Genomic DNA, 22,910 nt, shown 5'->3' on the forward strand with positions numbered 1-22,910 from the left:
AGACTGGAAAGGCACATAAAATGAAGATCTGTGTGTATAACTAAATATATTTCCCCTTAAAAAAAAACGCCAAACCCTAGAATGAGAAGGTACTGTACTTATTACTTCCACAGAGCAAATAAACCCATGCAGTCTTCCAAGTTTTAAACAACTTATGTATGTGTGTGTTCTTAAGGATCACTATATTCCTTTTATTATTTTTTCAACACCATTTATGTCAGCAGTTGGCAGAAGTTTGGGTTCCTAGCTGTAATAAAGGAGGTGAAGCCAAGGTTATATCTACTAGTGTTTTGGAGACGGAGGGCACACTGGTTTGGTATCAGAAATTACAGTTACATTTCAGGTTAATGTGAAAAAGGCGGGAAGAGTAATTTCTTAAACTTTTAATAGGATTAAGTGTGGTACAACAGTGAAATTAAGTGTTTTAAAAAGTTAAGTTTCCCCATAAATAAAAATCCCACTGTAAAAACATGAGGTACCTAGGTTATTCAGATCCTAAGGAGAACTTGGCTGGAGTCAGCTGTGAGAGCTCAATTTATTTGTTGTTTACTCAGCTACAGGAAATATTTGTATTCACACTAGGAAAGACAGGAATTGGTAGTAAACAGAAAGAAAGAGAACAAAGGACTAAGTTCTGTGACTAAAGTTGTGCTCAAATAAAGAGAACAAAGCCTCTAATAAAATGGCTGCCCCTTAACCAGGGCTGTATTCAAGATAAAAAACCATTACTTCCCCCAACCACCAGTACTTTGATCAGACATTAATATATATTTGGAGACTAAAGCTTTATGGAAGTGGAGAGACTAATAGTCACATATACTATTGACAATCTAAAATTGCAAAGGTAAATTTACTCATATTTGAAACAGGGTGCTTGACTGCCTCATTGATCTTAGCAATACAATAAATGTTTGATTACAGCAAGTAAAATCAAATAGCAATCTTTTGATATCTGTGTTTGAGACTTACTTTGCCTTTATGCACAATATTGGACTAATCCCTAACAACATTACTTGGTACTGCAAAGATTAACCTCTGGAATCCCATGTAAGGCAAAGAAGAGGAGGCAGAAACCATTCCTTTATTTTGTGTTCGATACAGGTCTGCTCAGAGACAGAAGAGCACAATTGCCCTAAAGATAATCTGTCAAAATCACTGCCTCCTATTTGACAGCATCATCTGCATTCAAGGGAGGGACTGGAAGCAGGACCTCCATCAGTATCAACTTTCTCATCTTTATCTTTCAAAGTTGGTAGCTATTACCAGAATCCTCACAGCTTCCCGAGTTAGCAGCCACCAGAAAAATCGTCATCCTTTCCCTACACACATTCACAAATGTCAAGTGGCAAAAACACTAACTTTAAGGAAAAAACCACACACCTTTTCTTTGGTCATGAATATTTTCATCTTAGAAAAGGCGTGTAGAGAACAGAATGTACTTATTAAAGAGTAAAATGCATAACTTATTCAGCCACAAAACATTAATAATATTTTTTTTTAAGACTTGGATTCTTCAGAACATAACACCATGAATTTAGCAGAACTTTAATATCATAAATCTGACTCTTTTTGATAAACTTGATATACTATCCTACCAATTTCCGCAACTTGGTATGTAAATTAGTGAATGGTTAGTATCAAGAAACTAGTCCTAATTGACAGCATATATCTTAGATTTCCAACTGCAACATGAAACTTCAATTTTTCCCCTACATTATCTATTTGTTAGCCTGAGATATGGTGCACTGGACTAGCCTCAATCAGATTGATTTAAAAAGGGAAATTATTTTCAGAATTCTAAGGAACTTAATACAGTAGATGAGAAAAAAAAATACCTGTAGACTGAGAGGTCTTTCAGTGCTTAAGCTCAAAAATACCTGAGAACATTGTTCATCAACAGCTCACTATTCACTGAAACTGAAGTTCATTCTGTACAGTTAAGACTTAATTTTTCATTATCATTTTTTAAGATGGAGGGGATTAAAATTGTCTGTTGCAGACCATGTATTTTTTTATTTCTCAAGCAAAAGAACCACTGATTATGTTACTCCCTTGATAACACAGTAAAATCCCAAACATGCAATATATTCTATCATATAGATCAATAATTTTCATTACATATTTCTAGATGCACAATTCTTTCCACCATTCCTCCTTCACGTAAAGAACACATTACTGACATATTAAGTCATCCAACTGTTAATCTGTAATCTACTTGAAACCTTCCACATATTTAGTTTATGAAATGAATCAGTCACCTCACATCTCTGACTTCACCTTCACCTTGCACGTTTTTGGAACACACCTTGCATCATCTATCACCATACCAGTTACAGATCTTACATAAATTAAAACCAATACTAAAACTAGTAAAATGCTTTTCAGGTGTCTGCCACTACCTTTTTACAGACTATCAATATGTGAATTGCTTCTTATATAAGACTGTGTTTAAAGTCACAGGTTCATTAAGCTTTCCATCCAAAAAGAATTAACCACGAATGAAATCTTGCTTTGTAGCTTTAGTGTGAAACTGTTCAGCGTCTTATGTGTTCCCTGGAGAATAATGCTAATAAATGTAGGAACAGATAAGCATAATGTACCAAGTTAGCACATTTTGAATGGAGATGAGGTAAAAGGACTCTCGTGTCTTCATGAAAATTGTCAGTGCCAGGTAAAACAGACCAAATGAACAGGAATAATTAAGTATAGAAAAAGCTGCATCCAATCAATGACATATCAGTATGGATGGTTACACACCCATCTTGGAAAATCGCTGTATTTTCACTGAGTTCAAAGAAGTCGCTCAAACTCTTCCCCTATCTGAAATTTTGGTTTAAAAATCCTGTTTCTTCACAAAAAAATATATTCACATATTTATTTCATCAAGATTATTTACATGGTTAAGTGGAATCCTCTCTGTCACCAGAACTTCAGAGTTCCCTAAACAATGTGTCTAAATGGCAAGATTTAAACGTAATCAGAAACTCACTGTATTTTCCAGTCAGCCTTCAAACATCATCAATTCAAATACCAAAAGAGTGATGCCAAACCAGCCCAGCCACAAGAACCAATTGTCGGAAAGTCTCAAATATTTCACCCTTGAGACATATCCTGCCGCTGGACAACAAACAGGGAGTAGTCGTGTATGGCTTCTTCCCAACTACCCCACAAACTGTTAAGCAAAAGAAGATGACCCATAATTTTATTTCTTGAATGAACAACTATTGGCAATCTTGAGCTCTTCTAAACCACTCATTCTGAGCTTTTGCATCTATCTCACAAACTCATCAGCTAACACAAAGACTGTCAGAAACTGAGGGGGGGGTAACTGTTCTCAACATAACACTTGGAGCATAGAAGTGTCATAGAAATAAATACATATATGCTCTGTTGGATGTATGTATTAAAAAGACCTGTTCCAATATATTCTCTTTATTTAACTGAAACGCAGTGCCTACCAGATCAGTGGTTTGTGCCATGGGAACTACAGAAAACCACCATATGGTACAACGGTGATGTGAAATCATAGAATCATAGAATGGTTAGAGTTGGAAGGGACCTTAAAGATCATCGAGTTCCAACCCCCCTGCCATGGGCAGGGACACCTCCCACCAGACCAGGTTCCTCAAAGCCCCATCCAGCCTGGTCTTGAGCATTTCCAGGGATGGGGCATCTACTGCTTCTCTGGGCAACCTGTTCCAGTGCCTTTCTAGTATCCTTTAGTATCTAGTACCCTTTCTAGTATCTATTCTAAATCTCCCCTCTTTCAATTTAAAACCACTACCCCTCATGCTATCACTACATTCCCTGATAAAGAGTCCCTCCCAAATGATAATGACTACATTTACATTGCACTAATGTCCAGAAATACTATTCACAGACTAAGGAATTATTATTTTTTAGGCCCAAAATTAGATCTCCTAGTGCAGTCTTCTGGAGAAATCAAGCTCCCCCAGTGTTCTTAACTATTTAATACCAGTAACAAACCTGGTCCTCCCAGTGTAGCCTTAACAATTTTAACTGGTATCAAACACCAGCAGGTTGGTCATCACTTACAGAAAAGGGACAAAGGGTGTCTCAACTGTTAACCTACATTTGTCCAGCAATCCTGATTTTGTCAGGGACAATGTTGCTTAAATAACTTGGTATGGAGTTCATAATCCTTGAATCAGAGATACGGTAAACGTGGCAGTAGATGCTGTCATCAGCTATGCAACTAATTGTGCAAAGTTTTAGTGCATTAAAAAGCTGTAAACTAGAACAGGAGAACCTTAATATAATCAATAAATGGAAGAATATTTCTAATTGACTGAAACAGGTTTTTGAGAACTGAGATCAAACTTGGGAAATATTAGTCCAGAGAGTATTTCTTAAAATGTTACAAATTTATAGAAAGAAAGGGTAGCAAGTACTGTATTGTCATCTCAGTTCCAAAGTGACTTTATAAATTTTAAGGCTCAGTCTCTCAGTGAGGCAAAGAACCTTCCCTTTCAAGCAAACCTACAAAGCCATTGCAATGCTCTAGAAATGACTGTCCAAGACACAAGCGAAAGCACAGACAGAAAGCAGAGGTGGTTGCTGACAGCAGGGCCACCAGGCAGTTCCCTTCTCCAGCACCGTGAGGCCAGCAACAGCAAGAAGCTCACTTGAATACACCTTATTGTTTAGTAACAGAAGAAGCAGAGGGTAAAGGTAAAAGGAAGGGGGAGAGAGGAACAAGAATACGTGTAATGTCACGGGAAGATGAAATGCTGCCCCTGAAAAGACTGCTGACGCTGCGCTGAGTGCTGTTACTGTGGTAACCAATGATTAAAAATGATGGGAAAAAGGTCTGGAGCACATGGCAGGGAGAAGGTGCTTTCTTTTAATCTGCGAGGGCTTCTTGAGCTGTGCTTTGGGAAGCAGTGTTCAAGGGCATGACAAAGCCCCTCTTTCTGTGCCTGCTGGGCTGCTGTCAGGGTGCTGGGGTCTGCTCCTGGCAGAGATCCCCCCTTGACAGAAACAATTACTGAGGAGCAAAGCCTGGCAAAGCAAGCAGCGCTGTGATTGATAATCTGGGTGGATTACAGGCCTTCGACAAAAGCCACGATGCTTAAATTTGACAGCTGGCAATGCTTGATGAGAACCAATTAGTGGATATATATTCACTTCACCCATAAGTTTCTTCTGTTTCTAGTCTAACAGCTTCCTGAGTAGGAAGTGCACAGAGTGATTTCTCCCACTTCTGCCTGCTCACATGCATGCCAGCTACACTGTCAGTACGGCTAAAAATATACTATAAAAAGGACATATTTTGGCATCTTTGTATATTAAAGCCAGTAGGTTCAAATTTTGTAAAGCTGCATTCGACCCTACAGATTGTAGTGGTAGAAGAACCTGAAAAAAGGTAAGTTTACACTAACTCTACATACCACACACTGTGTAAATGAGGCTGCAACTGCGCTATTTAGATAACAAGTCCACTACAAGTGACCGTAGTGTTCCAAATGCTTCGTTATCCCTTGAAAATTTCCTTGCAAAGTACATTAATCTGTCTGTTGCTGTTTCGAATAGGTTGACCTAGCATTGAGAAAATACCAGAATTGACAGAGTACCTTTTGTTCTGCCCAATATGTGCAGGAACATCTTATATGCAAGTCCCCTTCAAACTTGTCTGTCTTTTATTACTGTTCTTATCACATAGCTTGTCTTTCCCCACTTTTGCATCCATTTCCACTCTTGCTAGTGCAAGTATTGGGTACTGTGGTGAAGAGATCAATATACAAAGATGGACCAAAGTGCCCTGAATCTCATCATTCATTTCAACATGTAACTTTTGCTTTGTTTTCTCAGTCATAAAGAAGCCAACACCACTGCACTCAGACAACTTAAATACATCTTTCTAGACTTCTTAAGTCTCCCTCTGACAGTGGTTTGAGAGGTACCTCTGCTCATTAAACTTCAGTGGGGACCATCACACTGCTGGGACCTCTCAGATGCTCTTAGAGAATGGTAGCTCTGTCACAGAAACAGCACTCCATTTAGCAATTACCTGCAGTGATTGTACCCATGTCACCGAAAGAATAAATTCATTTGCTAATAGGGTAAATCTCATCAGACATGGTTTCAAATCGGGGCAACTAAGGCAAAGCAAAGACTAACTGCATGCCCCATAGAAACTGTATTATTTCATCAGGCTGGGTGGTAATAAAAACTGCCAGGAGTGTGGTCATGCCCATACAGCTTCACGGCAGTCAGAGGAAAATGCTTGCCTGTCAGTCTCCTTTGACCTGTTTTACATTCTCCTGTTACAAAGAGAAATGACTCCAACCAGTGGAACTTCACTTGGAAAAGTTCACAGCAGAGGAGTGTCAGGTGTCAGTGTGCAGGGTTTCCAGGGAAACAAGTAACAGTGGAAAACTAGCATATTTGGGGGGAGAAGCTATTCTGGAATCTAAAATTCTTTCCTTTTCCTCATGATCCCAATCAGCCACATTTACTTGAGAAACGAATCTTTGCAGTACTTTGGCCTCATAAGGAAAGTCAGCCAAAATCTTTGCAGGGAAGAAGCACAAAGTAGCACAGAGAAAACAGCTTTGGGACTTGCATGGCTAGATGAAATATATATTAAATATTGCATAAATGCTAACTATTAATACTACTAGTCATCACCAAATAATTCCTCTCGATTTATGGGAATGGTAAATAACAGCCCCTCAACTGATGCTGGGAAGGACATGTATTAAAGATAACTCTGGCAAGGAAGCTGACTCTATAGCCCATAATTGCAATAGCATGAGGTTTCTTATCTCCCTTCACTAAAATAGAAAGGAGCTCTTTTCACTTAGTTGAGAATAAGTGAACAGCAGGAGTGTATAAAGGAAAAACAGGAAAGGCGAGGGACCAGATGAAATGAAAGTACTAAGGGAGCAAAAGTAGACATTACTGATGTACATTAGAATGAAGAGGAAGTCAAAGACAGAAGTTGATCTCAGTCAAAAGTCAAAGTCATCAAAACATAAAGCCAAGAAGTTCAAAGTGCTAATGCCTTCTCTGCATCAGTATTCACTGAAAACTGTACTTAGGTGACTAACAAAGTTTATTTCAATACTCAGAGAATATAATTTTAGATCAGAAAAGGAAAAGAACAAATGAGATGGTACTAAAAAATCAGATGTCTTCAAATTTTCTAGCTCTGACTATACTATACTAGGAAAGAGTTTATCTAATATAATGAAAGCTATTAATGGTTATTTTTGGGAACCTGTGGGAACTGGTGAGGTTTTGGAAGACTCCATTAAGGTTTCTGACACTGTCTCACATGACATGCTCATGAGCAAGGTCAGCTAAGGAAAGGCCTCGTTTTGAGCTTTGTCCAGTTTCAGATACTACACTTGGAGAAATAAAAAGAAAAGTAAAATAAAATCTAAGAAACAACAATGGGAATGATCAGATATCCAGAAAGCAAGACATGCGAAAATTGGAAGAACTGAGACTGCTCAGTTTAGAAAAAAAACACAGAAGAGATATCATCATAAATGAAAAGGGCTGCTAAAAAGTGAAAAAAAAATAGTGTTTTTTTAAATTTTGTTTTTAATGCCCATAACAGATAGAAAAAGTAGTAATGAGCTTAAATTGCAGTAAGGGAGATTACAGATGCAATGACATTATAATAATAAAGACAGATAAGTCATAGAAAAAGATTTCCAAAACTGAAGGTTTCCTTCTCTAATAGTCTTTAAGAACAGATCACATGTATAATTAGTTCTGCTTTGAAGTGAGATTAATTTTTTATTATTAAAATACAGAAATGTGGGTACAAAACTGTTTTGAGAATTATACTCCATAGTAGTTATCAACTGTTCACTAACAAAATGGGTGAATAAATCAAGTAGGTTACACAGAGCTCTGTCCTGAGCCCAGTACTACTCAATATTTTTCATTATCAATCTGTGTGATAGAAGAAAATATATATTTTTGAAATATGTGGAGGAAGCTCAGCTGGGTGGTTCTGCAAGCAAGCTAAAATACAGGATCAAAACTCAACATGTTCTTAAAAGACTGAGGAACTATATAAGAACTATAAAAGAAAAGGCAGGATAATAAAAGCATATCCAGTATTAACCTAACCTGGAGTCACACCACTTAAAATGAAAACATTGAGATCCCATCATCAGTAACACTGAATCAAGCTAGTTCCTGGTAATGTCTGCTATAGTATACTACAAAAGAATTGGGAATAATTATGAAACATTATATAATAATACAAGTGAATGCAGTGATTTACAAACAATTGAACGATATTCCAAGCTCTCAGAAAACAGACACTGATAGAGTTCAGAGCCTCCTAAAAATTTCATCACTATTACTTCACATTTATGGCACAGTAGTGCCTAGAGATGTTGGTCAAGCCGGGCTCCCACTGTGCTAGACACTGTACAAACACAGAAAATGACAATCTTTGCTCCAAACAGCTCCTAGTAGAAAACCCCAAATGTTTAGGACTCAAAGCCCACAGACAGGAAAACCTCAGCCCATTCAGATATGCCTCTCAGTTACAACTCCAAGCTGCAGGGTAGCGCTTCGCCCTGCTCCAATAAATATATCCTGATGGTTACAACTTCGCTTGACAAGGAAAGGAATAAAATGGCAAACAGGCTACTTCCTAACAGATGAGTGGTGGGTGTGCTGCCACAAACAGGCCAAAGCTCCTTGGGTCTCCCTCAATTCCAGCGTGACACACGTTGTGGGGGCTTCTGTACGGCGTTTCATGCGAGCGTGCTGGCTGGCACTCGCCACGCTCCATCTGGACTTTGTTAGACAACCTTCAGCTCTGCTCTCTTGCATCAGGCCTGGCCCCCTCTGGCGAAGCAGCTTCCCAACCACTACTCCTCCATGAGTTACTCACGGAGACAAAATACTCTGGGAGGAAGTAAATTGGGACCACATTAGCTGGTGACCCTCGCCCTGCAATTGGCCTGCCTTTCCGATGATAGAGGAAATCCCTCATACAAACTGACAACCAATATGAAACAGGCAGCTCCATTTACTAGAAAGCCTGGTCGATGCCGAATGCCTCGTTAGGAAACGGTCTCTATATTGAGGCACATTCCTGCAATTCAGAGCCTAGAAGCTCTAAATTAAAACAACATTGATGCCATATCCTCTTTCCAAAATGCTTCTCTTCATCCAAACTTTAATACACATACTTAAAGAAATTAAAGAACCAAAATGTCTTTGGCAGGACTCCCTCCCTCTCTTTCACAGTACTACCCTCCCCGTGTGAGCAACCAAGAACGTGACACAGTGTTGGGAAGAGAAGGAGAGTTAAAGCAATAAACAATCGCAGAATCCTCCAGAATCTGTACAACCTTTACTTGATGAATCTATGTGAATTCACCGATACTTTTAAATGAAGAAAAATAACCTAAAATTGCAGGGCTGAAGAAGTTGGAACTTTTTTTTAAAGAAGTAAATTGAGGCTTATGAGTTTTTGTTTTGGGAGAGAGTTGCATCTTTCTCCACTCTAAGACAGGTCAACCAAGAATAAGTCAGTCTGCTAACAGTGGTAGCTATTGTAGCAACTCAATGGTAACCACCAAAAGCAATGAAAAGGCATAATCTATCATACACGCTTGGATCCATTCACACTTGCTATTGCAGCACAGTCAGAAAATTGCTTTTCTAAAGCATTGTCTCTGTCAGAAGTTCTTTCCAGTTCACGGTGAGATTCAGAAATCAGGCCTATGGTGCCTACCACAGCATGCATAACTCTTCACACAAACCACCCCCTTCCGATATTGCTCAGCATTTCTATTTGCATCCTATGTACAGGGAAACGGGAATCTTTTCCTCAGCTGTGCCTGCCAGCCAACCAAAAGAGCTGCTTTCCCACCACAAAGTCTAAGCGTTTCCTAGAAATGGAACTGGACTGAAATACTAAATACTTATCGGGGAGCTCAACAGCCCTGAAACGATGTTAAAGGCAGAAGGAAGGAATTACAGAGGTCGGGATCCCAGCTCTGAATCTCAAGGGCTGAATAAACTTTTTAGGCTCCAGAACCGCTTTTCAAAGTCTTCCAGAAGATCTTGATTAACTGGCACCACTTGCCTTTCTTGAACAGCTGTGTTCAATACATCTGCAGGTCTGAAAGATTTTTCATTCACAATTTCTACACTAAATTTAGGAATTACAGCTAAACTTCTAGGAAGTTCCTGAAATGCTATATAATCCTGTGGAACCGCTAACACAGATGGACCTTTGTTCTCAATATGTACAAAAGGCTCCACATAGAGAAAGCTTAAACTGATGAAGCAGCATATTAGTTTTGTTGGAAGATATGAACCTGGTGACCTGTAATAACTAAAGAGGACCACAATGGCCAAGTACATAGATTATTTGCAAAGCATATGGAAAAATGAGATTCCCTTTAATTATATCAGTAATGAGGATCCCGTAAAACCTCATAGCCTTCTCTTTTGATCCATCTCCTATTTCTGGAGCTGTCAAAGTTGGTATGATTTGAATTGAGGACCCCAATGCAGAAAAAGTACATACTAAAACTATTGGTACTGAAAAAATAAATGCAATGTCAGATCCTCTGCAACTTACAGAGGCAGTATTACTATCCCATGATAAGTAACTTAGTAAGTAGCTTTTCTTTCAATAGTACTGAAGGCTACACACAGAAAAGGATAAAAGATGATACACTCTTAAGATGTAGGATAGGTTCTAGAGAGGATGTATCAAATCTCTGTTAGGTCAAATAAATATGTGTCAGCTATGCTTTAAATATAATATAGATTATCTATATAAAAACATATATTCTGCCTCAGGGATTGGCGATGCGTTGGAGAATACCTTGCAGCCCCACTATCTGTAATTTTATATTTGTATTTATACTACTCATAGCACAGATGTGTTGAGGAGATTACTTTCTGCTTTCTTTATTATTTTTTTTTTTTACTGACAATCTTAAAAAATCTGCTGTGCCTTTATAGCTGTTGGCAGTTTTGGAACCAGAAACTTCAAAAGCATTTACATATTCCAATGAATTTTTTGAAAAAGGACTATTGCTCCAAAATCAGTTCAGAATTGGTCTCACTTCATATTAAGAACAAAATGAAAGCAATTTCCTCTGCAATTTTAGTTTATTTGGGAAATGAAGTATCTCACATGTATACCAAAAAGCTCTTAGAATGGGAATCCTTAAGGGAAATGGCCATGCCTCTTTAGAAACAGCATATGATACTGCATGACTTATCAGCACTAAAAACTAATGATATGAACCACAACAACGTTTAAAAAAATCACCTAACTGAAACCTAAGTCATTACAGATAATCAACCTTAATACATAAATTAAATATACACCAATTTCAGTAGAAAAAACCCCACAAAAAACCTAAAGATTGACGCATCTACCCACGAAAGATTATCAGGAGGAAACTGGGAAGGGCAAGGAGCATGAAAGCATTAGAATTTAAATTTAGGACAACGAGAACTGACAATAAAGTTCCAATTTCTCTTGGAATGGGTATGAATGTATATTAAGGCTGCTACACCTACAGACAATCACATGAAGAAAATAAATAGTTTACATTGCCGCGACTACTTCTGAATCCTCTCCTATTAGAAGGTGATCTAGCTAACTAGTGAAACTAATTACAACTGTTGTTCACAAGTAAATACCAGAAGACTGCAAACTGTACTTCTTGCTCATTTTGAAGCTGGCATAACAATCCAAATTACTGTTATTAAATTAAACCTTAAATAATTGGTATCTTAAAAATATATGACCAGTAACCTACTTGTGTTTCCTAAGGAAGAAGCAGAAAATCCCTTCTCAGAAAGCAGACCTAGTTTTGCCTTACTGTCTTTGACAGGAACAGAAATCATCTGGTTGACAGATGAAATGTTGTACATAGAACTTTATGAAGATGGAAACGGTGGCACTGAAGAAGTTGATACTGGATTGGCAGCAACATATGCTCTAATACGGGGAATACTGCAAGGGAATACTTCAGAAACGCCCACCAGAAGTGCTGAACTGAAAAAATCTACACAGATTTTTCAGATCCTAAATCTCTTATTACCAAAGATGCCTTTTTGCTTCCTCTGTTTTTGATTGGCAATGTATTTTTCACATTGCATTCAATACTGAAACACAATATAAAATGCCTGAATAGAAACATGCTTTTCTGATTGTTATGCCAACACAAAAAGATCTTAGAAATGGGAGAGGCCAGAAACAGGAATGGACCAATCTCCTCACAAGCACGAGACCTCCCAAATTCCACTATAGTAGCTGGCACCATATGGTGGTCCTTTCACAGATTAGAAATCACAGTAGAGACTGTGTGGTGGAACACATTCATATTTGAGCTTTACAGTAAGGAGATTTTTTTTCCATGTATGCTTCTTCCCTGACAAGGCAAATGCAGATCATCAAAAGAAGTATCCCTGCATTTCCCTGAAGCTGTAGTTATCTGTGCCAGTAGAAGATAATAACCAATGTCCTTTTCATTCACAGTTTCCTATTCATTCTATCATACATTTACTACTCAGGCAGCAACACAATGAAATTTCCCACAATGTGGAGACTTCTTTCATCACCACATTTTACGGGCTTCATGACCAGCAGCTAGTTTCAAATCATTATTTACACACTTTCTTTCCCTACATACAAAAGGATTATACATGATTAGTTCCATAAATCAAGATAATAATCTCACACAAGATTACTAATCGGTTTCTTTTCTAGACCTTCTCTACTCACCTGCTGCTTGAGCTGCTGCACAAGACGGTCTTTCTCTCGTTTCAGTGCAGCCACTTCATCTTGGGTCTTCTTCTTAGAGGATGAAAGTTCTAGCAGAGCAATATTGGCATCTTTTTCACTAATGGCAGCAAGAAGGGCTTCTTGTCTGAAAAAAACCCCATATAAATACATTATTACCCAAAAAAACTTAGAGAAAGCCTCTACAAAGAGTTGAACATACCATAAATGCTGTAGTAGCGTGCAACTCTGAAGAGCAGTAATAAATATGTTTTTGTTATACCCCTGTTGGTGGAGCAGGAAGTCAAGACCCACCCGCCTCCCCCTAAATGACTGTTCTGATACCAAATTATTGCTTATAGAATAAGAAAAACATGTAATAATATGTTATTATTCTGCACTCAACTTCGCAGTTTTTAATAACTATCATTTATTATTACTGTGGTTGGACATTTCATTCTTTATAATGTTTATAATGTTCTAAACATTTCCAGAACAGATTTTGAGAATACACGCACAAATACTGGACTAATCATAAGACTTCTGTGTTAAATTATATTAGGTTATACTGCCTATTCATGCAGCTGTTTTAGAAGGAAGGTGGCATGTGACAAGTTTATTGAAATAACTTGAACAATACAGGGTATTCCCAGAAGGAAATGATGACACAGACACTTTTGTGATACATGACAGATGTTGAAATAGATGCCTTCAAGGATGCTTGAGCTATTCTTTGACTTTTCTTGTGAGTAACCAATATAATGAGCTTATTGGATGCATGTCCTGAGGAATGAAGACAAAGGTAGGCCTGCCCTCATCACAAACCTTTTGTAGCCTTGCAAAAATGGTGCAAGCATCTTGAGGCTTGAGCAGTGTAATAGCTAGATATAGAAACACAACCTTGCCATACTGTTTCCCAATAGCAAAAAAAAATTCTCTTGACCTTAATTCTCATCTTTAGCTGGTGTGGCCAAATCAGGATGTGCAACAGGACAGAAAAGAAAATTCCGGCCTTACTGCCCTGTAGGGCAATATTCTTATCCCACCTCTCCTCAACTTGCACAGAAGGAATAAAATGAGGTCCTAACCATTTGTGGCAGTGTGAAAGCTGACATCATGCAGGAGTGATGATGAAAAATAAACTCTGAATACTACAGATCTCCTACCTCTTTTCATCTAAAAATTTCAGTGTAAATGCAGTTAAAGCAGTAAAAATTCCCAAATCCCAAATAATAAAAAATTTCACCCACTCTAGTTTATAAAAACGCATATTAATATTGCTAATTTCAGTGAATAATTTTTTAAAAACTAATCAAATGTGTTAAAACTATTCTGTTTGTCATGACAATAGCAATTATTATGCTAATAACATTGCTATGACGCTGAGCATTTTATTAAAGATGTAACAATAGTTATAGAAGCATAATGGAAACTATTAAGATTGCTTTTTACTATACCTATATGTTTCTGACAGTTGTCAAGATCTTTTTTAATAAAGACCAATCTCAATCTGGTGACTTAGGATGACACTGGCAAACTGTTGATGGTACCAGTGACACTAAACATGCTTTTTCTAATTCACCTGCTACTGCTCATCAAGCAGACTTTATTTGTAGTAAAATAGCTTTCTCTTTTTCTTCCTCCATCTTTGTTCTGAACAACTAAACTTAATCTTAGTTAGGAATTTGTAGTTGTAGCTAAACCAAAAATACTTGCTCCAAAAAGTATGCATTAAGCTCCAGGTGAAAGAATACATGACCAAGAATATTTGACAAAAACAGGACAAATGGACAATGCTTTTATTTAATATTGATGTTTTGAACATATGTATCTAAACAATGGTCTTTTAAAATGAGGGCTTGCAAAGGGAAAGGAGTGATACTACCGGAGTACAGAAAATTTTACCTGTTAAAATGCTGAAAACTTTACAACCTTTATGACCATGGTGAGCATGAAAATATGTATTTAATATTGTAATGTTTCTGCAGACTAAGAATGAAGTAACTTCATCAGATACATCAGTGCTTAGATCAAGGGTGGAGGGAGACACATACCTAAATATATAGGATGCAGTCAGATTGGCTGCAGCTCAGCTGGACAAAGAACTTACTGTCCTGGACACTTAGTAATCTCTTCTCCAATCTGTAATAACCACACATATATTTGCTCCTTGACCTTGTTTTACAAAGTCTGAGCAATACTGGTTTGTCTCTTAAAAAAAGTCCTCAACACATTATTTAAATAGAATGGGATCAGGAAGCAACTACTGTGCAGTCCTGCTGATGGACCTGAGAAGACAGTAGCCTCTGAGAAGCAGCTCAGGGCTACAATCTTTTAACCCAGCTTGGCAGGAGCCAGCACAGCACTTTTGCCCACAGAGTTATGTGAAAGGCACGCTGATTCCACAGCCCCAGAGCAGAAACTGCCAGGTTCTGAGGTTGTTTCTCATTGCGAGTTATATTTAAAAAGCTCTTGTTATTTTTTACAGGTGGAAAAAAAAATATACTGCTCTCACTTGAAAGGCGTGAAGTTTTGCTAAGACAATGGGTGAAAATTGACTCACTGATCAGAATGTCTATGACTGCTTTCAGATAAGTGATAGCTGGGGATGGAAGAACATCTTTTTTCTTACGCTCTACAGGTTTAGGTGAGAAAAGAGTGATGATGTATGACCTGGCTTCCTTCTCATCCCAGTCAGTCTCTGATCCCAGTCAGAGACTGAAACATTTTGCCAGTGAAAGCTTAAGACCTCTATCACTGCACAGCAGAAGAAACTAGAACATAAAAAATCCACTTCTAAGATGTGATCTCTATTATCCCCTCAGTCACTCCAACGATTGCTAGAGTGTTGCTCAAGCTACCCATACACAGAAGTTTGCTGTTACCAGGATCTCAACTGAAGCCATATATCTTCTATCAATAATGTGAAAGAACCATGCATCTCCCTTGTACTCATGGGGGACTTCAATTTCCCTGATATCTGCTGGCAATATAACACAGCAGAGAGGCAACAGTCCTGGAGATTCTTGGAATGCGTGGAAGACAACTTCCTAACGCAGCTGGTGAGGGAACCAACCAGGGAAAGTGCCCTACTGGACCTGCTGATAGTTAACTCGGAAGGTCTTGTGGGGGATGTAAACGTTGGAGGCCGTCTTGGACAAAGTGATCATGAAATGATAAAATTTTTGATTGTCACTGAAGCAAGGCGGGGGGCCAGCAGGACTGCCACCCTGGACTTCCGAAGGGCAGACTTTGGCCTCTTCAGGAGCATGGTTGGGGGTGTCCCTTGGGAGATGGTCCTTGAGGGCAAGGGTGCCCAGGAAAGCTGGTCATTCTTCAAGGAGGCACTCTTAAAGGCACAAGATAAAGCTATTCCTAAGTCCCAAAAATCAAGCAGGAAGGGAAGAAGACCAGCCTGGCTAAATAGAGAGCTTCGGCTGGAACTCAGGAACAAAAAGAAGGCTTATAATCTTTGGAAAAAGGGCCTGGCAGATAAGGAGAAACACCATGAAGCGGTGAGGATATGCAGGGGGAAAATTAGAAGGGCCAAGGCTCAAGTGGAGCTCATCTTGGCCACCAATGTTAACAATAACAAAAAGGGGTTTTTTCAGTATGATAACAGCAAGAGAAAGGTTAGGGATAATGTGGGCCCACTGATGGATGAGGTGGGCACCCTAGTAGTGGAAGACACAGAGAAAGCAGACTTGCTGAATGCCTTCTTTTCTTCAGTTTTCACTGTTAGGACTGCCCCTCATGAATCTGTGACCTTGGAGGCAAGGGGGACGGTATGGAGAGAGGAAATTTTTCCTCAAGTAGATGAGGACCAGGTTCGGGCCCACTTGGCCAAACTGGACATTCATAAGTCCATGGGCCCTGATGGGTTGCACCCACGAGTGCTGAGGGAGCTGGCAGACGTTATCGCTGGACCACTCTCGATCATCTTTGAGAAGTCGTGGAGAACAGGAGAGGTGCCTGAGGACTGGAGGAAGGCCAACATCACTCCAGTCTTCAAAAAGGGCAAGAAGGAGGACCCTGGGAACTACAGACCAGTTAGTCTCACCTCTGTCCCTGGGAAGGTGATAGAGAGACTCATTCTAGATGTCATCTCCAAACAAGTTGAAGAGTGGGGGGTTATTGGAAGTGGGCAACACGGGTTTACCAAGGGTAAATCATGTATGACCAATCTGATAGCCTTCTATGATGCCATAACCGGTTGGCTGGATGCAATGAGTAAACAGTGTGCTCTTGCGGCCAGGAAGGCCAATGGTATCTTGGGTTGTATAGGGAAGAGTGTGGCCAGCAGGTCAAGGGAAGTCATTCTCCCCCTCTACTCTGCACTGGTGAGGCCACAACTGGAGTACTGTGTCCAGTTCTGGGCTCCCCAGTTCAAGAGGGACAGGGAACTACTAGAAAGAGTCCAGCGAAGGGCAACAAAGATGATTCAAGGACTGGAGCATCTCCCTTATGAGGAGAGACTGAGAGAGCTGGGACTCTTTAGTCTGGAGAAGAGAAGGCTGAGGGGAGACCTTATCAACGCCTACAAGTATCTCAAGGGAGGGTTGAAGGAGGAGGGAGCCAGACTCTTTTCAGTGGTTCCCAGTGAGAGGACGAGGGGCAACGGGCACAAGTTGGAACATAAGAGGTTCCACTCAAATATGAGGAGAAACTTCTTCACGGTGAGGGTGCCAGAGCCCTGGAACAGGCTGCCCAGGGAGGGTGTGGAGTCCCCTTCCTTGGAGATTTTCAAGACCCGCCTGGATGCAGTCCTGAGTAACATGCTCTAGCTCTAGGCAATCCTGCTTCAGCAGGGGAGTTGGACTAGATGATCTCTATGGTCCCTTCCAACTCTAGAAATTCAGTGAAAAATTCAGTGAAATTCAGTGAAATCTCAAGAGAAAAAGGTGAGTTTCACCAGACAAAATTGTTCACCATCTGACAGCAGAATGAACTTACACAATAGACTTTCCGTGGGTGGAATTTATCTCTGGATTTCTACAGATGTTTCTTGTACATGCTAAGAGAGTAAGCTTGCTTTAAGTGGACAACCAGCATATCAAAAATGCGACAGATCCAGTTTAGAGAGTACTTGGATCCTGCCTAGATCATGTCTAGAAAAACTAGCACCTTAAATTATTCCTTTGTCTTCCAAGACATGGCACCACAAAGTTACGCAATTTTTTTAGACACTTTAGGATAATCGAAAGATACCCTAAATACATTTATTCTACGAAGAAATACAAATATTCTGATGACTTAATGCAGACAAAGAGTAGAAGAAAGGACAAGGTGCACATCAGATTTCCAGTTGTAGACTGTAGGTGTGGGAACAACTGATAATGGGAGCATTATTATTGCCACTTTGTTTCTGTTGCTTTTGCTTTATGGAAAAGTATCCAATTTTGGATGTCTGCCTGAAACATGAAAAATATCGATAGAGTGAAGTGACAAAACATGATCCATGACCTCTGCTTTTTTCTAGCTGTCGGTATCCTGGGAAAGACAGGCTGGATTGGAGCTCTGGTCATTTTCACTTTCTTTAGAGTAATCTGTTTTGATTCTAAAGAAACACTTATTCTTTTAATAGTAATCCCACAATCCTTGCTGATGATTCAGGACCAGAGCCAAGAATATCTCTGTAACAGTATCTATATAGCCATTACTCTGGTATGGAAATTGGAGGTGCCTCAAATAGCATGTAAAGCATACCTCCTGCAATCAAATCCTTTGTTGCCCATCTCTACTTCTTACAAGAAAACTCTAGGACCAGGACAACGAGATATGGATAGCAGCCCATAAGTTATTATTTGCTGAATAATCTTTGCCACTATGCCTTAGAAAAAACCATTCTACTGGCCAAACTTCAGTACTGTATCATGTGTGAGACCGAGGTGCTGGTCAAGCAGTCGGGTGAAAGTCATTGTGGCTTTCTGACTATTTTCTGGAACTGAAACAAGATGAAGTTTGAACCAAAGTAAGAAAAATATCCTGTAATGTGATATGTGCATTGTAGCTGCATTTTTGAATCCCGCAAGCTAAAAGGATACTATTTCATACAGGAGAAGTGTCACTCTGCTGAAAGAAGATGTGTCTGTAATGGCACGCTGCTGTTCCAACAGAACTTGGAATTGCTAAAATTTTTCTAAAAGACCAGAAAAAGTTAGTATCACCAGGCAAAAGACAAGGTTTGTGACTGAAGAGCATTTAAAAACTGACTTATTTCCCTTTCTGAGAGCTGTTATGCCCAGGGAGGGGAGAAGAACATGCTGTAAGATGGGTGAGGTGGCAAGAAGGAGAAAATGAGATGCTGTGTGAATGGTGCCAGTAGCACATGAACAAACCTATCTGGCAGGAGTGCTACAGTTGGTCCTACAGGCCCAACTTCAGTTTAGCCAACAGTCAGTGGTACAGGTTTAGCTTCTCCAGCAAAGTGAATGTCTTCAGTACACAACATCGGAAGTCTTGAGATGTCCCAACAGGCAGGCAAAGCACGCACTTGCACAACCCAACATGGCTGATCGTTTAAAATGCTAGCTAATGCAGGAGTCACTAGAGCTCACAGAAGTTAGTTTGGGTGTTTCAGATAGGGCTAGTAGTTATATGGCAGTAGAGCTGTCTCTGGAGCACTTCTCATTTCATCCACGGTCTCCATTATGCGGTGGAGAAATGCACTGTATTTCCAGTTGGGCTGAGACTGAGAGTTCTTAGAGCTGATGCCAAAGCAGCAGCAATAATCAGTGACTCCAGCTTTGAGACACAGACAGATCCAGAGGACCGAAATGTCTCATGGAAGGAAGCAGTGGCTGCAGAGGTGAGAAACCACTGAAAAGTGTCATGACTGAATTCTTCTGATGCCAAATATTGCAGGCCTTTGAAGCCTTCCTAATGAGGTTGTCCTGTTGCATTTACTGGCCATCTTAATATTTTTGTCAATGCACAACAAAGAATAGTATGCAAAGGTACATCTCCTTCAGACTTTGAATGGCAATGCCTGATTTTGGGAAGATAACTGGGCAAGATAGCAAGAATTTAAGTTGCAGCTTGGTTTTCGGTACCAGCCTTGAAGCAAGGCAAAGCTTTACGAATGTCCCTCAATCACAGAAACAGTCTTCCGTGAATGAAAGCTTAAAAATTATAACAATGTACTATTATACTATTACACATTACTAATACTACAAGCGGTAGAAGCCATTCAGCAAAGAGGTATTTTCTAAATCTCTCTGTAGCAGAGAAGAAAAAGGTTAGAGAGTTGTACACCATTTAATTTCAGATGCTGAACAATATTTTTTAAGATAATACTTCAGCTGCGGTGACTTCAGGAAAAATGGCAGGTGCCATCATCACATACACATGCTTACAGCGGGCCCTAGAAAAAGACATACACAGCACAGATGAGATTTCTTGTATGGGCTTGGGTGATATTTGGTAGTTTGAGTGACCAAGTATTTGAATGAACCCAGCAAATAAGGAACTACAGCTCATACAGATGCAGTTACCAAGTCCCACTAGCACCAAAACACCCCAGTGTACAGCGGAGCCAAAACTGTAACACATCTCCCTGGAGCACTGCAGACACCAGTTTTGTTTCATTCCTCTTTTTCCTCTTTGGTGAACCACAGCATATTTTTGCAAATGGGGACATGAGACTTTCTAACTACTCAGTAACCCTCAGCACTGCAGGACTAATATACGCTATTCCCGGATAATAAACTGTAGCAGGATAAGTCCAATAAGGGGTAATAAAAAAAAGTTCATCCACAACAGTAAAAATGTTCTATCTACCAGGGTAGCCAAGTTTGTCCTCTGGCTTACAAATCCTAATAGAATCAAGATGTTTTTACATGGCTCTCTACATCAGTTGGTTTTAGGAGACTATGTAATGCCTTCACAGGTCCTTCCTAGTAAAGGAGAAGGATCCTTTTGGTAAAACATAACACAAAGTGAATTTTAAAAAGCAGTTTTGTACTTTGTAGCACAGTTCTCAGGGTCATAAGGCTGGAATATTTATCAGCTGTATAATTAGAAAGAATAACAGGCTGCAAACAGTGTTGAATTAATGATGCTTCAAAACATAAAAAATATATACATTATATTAAAAGGATATGCTTACATATGACTGAGAGAACACAAATTCCATATAGAAATGTTATAAATACATTGTTCTATATAATTCTATTTCAAATTATGAGATTTCTTCCTATGTGGAGTATTTCGGAAAGTACGGATGAGATAATATAAAAGCAATATTGAGATCAGCAGCTGCTTTGATTTTAATGTCACTGAGGAACTTGGATAATTCCATCAGGTCTGGTTTCATTACAGGGATCAAGACTGTTTTCTTTCTGGCAGGCAATAAACTACAGCATTTAAGGATCTGACACAGATTTGGAGAGATCAGGTAGCTACAAGCTCATAGCAATCCAGTCAGTTCCTTCAACACAGACTGCTGCTCTTCTCTGGGGGGTGACTGGCTTGCCAGAGTTTTCAAACCTGCACATTAAATTAAACTGTAATTATGGCTGTTACGCCTTGAATATACCAGGCTTCATACTGGAAAGGTTCTGCTGTTTCCTAAACTGTTTATTCCCTCCAGCAGTAAGGACATCAGGAACTACAGAAGCAAAGAGCTGCTACTTGGGCAGTACTTGCTTCAGTTGTCTGATATTTGTCCATGGCATTTACACAAAGCCTAAGGAAAATGCTGTTAAGGGCTTTTAATGCTTTTCTATCACAGACATTTGTAAGACTTACCATGGTGAATCACCATTAAAACAAGAACCGTATTATTTGCATATGAATTAAAAAAACCCTCCTGTGAAGTGACAACAACGCGAAGAACTAGCAGGCAAAGAGATTCAGAAAGAGTACTGCAGTATTATAAGAGCTAGACAGACATTTAGGCAACAGCTTAGAATATAAAAGTGTTAGGACATGGTATTTAGAAATTTCATGAGTTTGGTAGAAGGACAGTGTTTGGGTGGGTCACCCTTGATAAACTCTTAAAAAGTAATTAGTAATGCAACACACCAAACAGCTGATCCAATGGGACAGTTCTCCCGGTGCTAACTTCATCCGTTTCATCATAGACTCTGTCAACACATGGTAGTTCCAAATTCAATTTTTTTTCTACTATTTATGCTGGTTATAAAACATCTTCAGAAAATTAAAAAAAAATCAACCACTCTGAACCATGTGGAGAGTAAATTCCATTGTCTAACACCCTGAGACCCTGGCAACTAAGATCCACCCTCCTGTCATGGTGGTTACAGAACCTGCAGTACCTTGCAGGGAGGAGGCAGTCCTCCCAGAGCTCTGGGTATCAGAATTTGGTTCTTAACCTTGAAAAATACTGGCAGACCAGAGAACATAATTTCAAGATGCTAATAGGCCAGTAGTTTACTTAATACACAAGTTGCCAAATTCTGCACCAGCTACTGTTTCTGCAGTATTTAAGATACAGCTATATGAAAAGCACAAAGTATCCCAAAGTGAGCAAAATATTTCTCCAAAAGAAACAGTAGCAACCTCTTGCTGCACGAAGGTGGGAAAAAAATGTAACTTGGCAGTATGTGCTACCTGCTCTTTTAATTACAGCTGGGAATAATCAAACCTCAGGCTGCAAATTAATTTCCCACACATGGCCTTACACCCTAAGTCAAAAGGGGTAATGCCACACTCCTTCCATTCCTGTACTTGTTTCCTGAATCAGCAAGTTACCTTTGCCTTGTCTGGATGGCACGTCAGCAGTCTTTCTCACCCCTGATCTACACTCTCACAGCTACCAAAAAAGGAATTGCAAATTCAAGCAAACCAAGTGAGAAGAAAATCAAAAAGTTGTTTGTCATCAGCAAATTGAAGCCTCTTGAATTGACACCTTTTTACTGTTCTTTTCAATGTCATTACTTACAAGTAACCACAACTGGAAAACAAGAGATAAAAATATAGATTCTTTGCAAATAGAGTTGTGTGGTTGGAAAAGAGATGCTCCTTTAACTTTCCATTGTATGAATGAAGTGATAATAAATCACTGTTAATTTTAGATAAAGGAATGATTATCACTTGTGCTGTCCTTGTTTAAAAAGAAATAAAATAAAAAAAGACAGACACTGATAACATATTTAGACCTTCCTGCTCACATTTTCTCTAACATCCTAAACAT

General features: G+C 39.3%; 1 protein-coding gene across 6 annotated transcripts in view; it reads right to left on the reverse strand.

Annotated features, from left to right (window-relative positions):
- The window catches only part of ERC1 (ELKS/RAB6-interacting/CAST family member 1), a 289,235-nt gene that overhangs the window by 43,862 nt on the left and 222,463 nt on the right, over positions 1-22,910 (reverse strand). For all 6 annotated transcript variants that reach the window (XM_014937474.1, XM_014937475.1, XM_014937473.1 and 3 more), the window contains one exon: positions 12,758-12,902. In XM_014937474.1, the coding sequence (XP_014792960.1) occupies positions 12,758-12,902 (145 nt within the window). The remainder of the gene's footprint in view (positions 1-12,757; positions 12,903-22,910) is intronic.

Source organism: Calidris pugnax, unplaced genomic scaffold, assembly GCF_001431845.1.
Source record: "Calidris pugnax isolate Ruff unplaced genomic scaffold, ASM143184v1 scaffold1, whole genome shotgun sequence".
Lineage (NCBI taxonomy): Eukaryota > Metazoa > Chordata > Aves > Charadriiformes > Scolopacidae > Calidris > Calidris pugnax.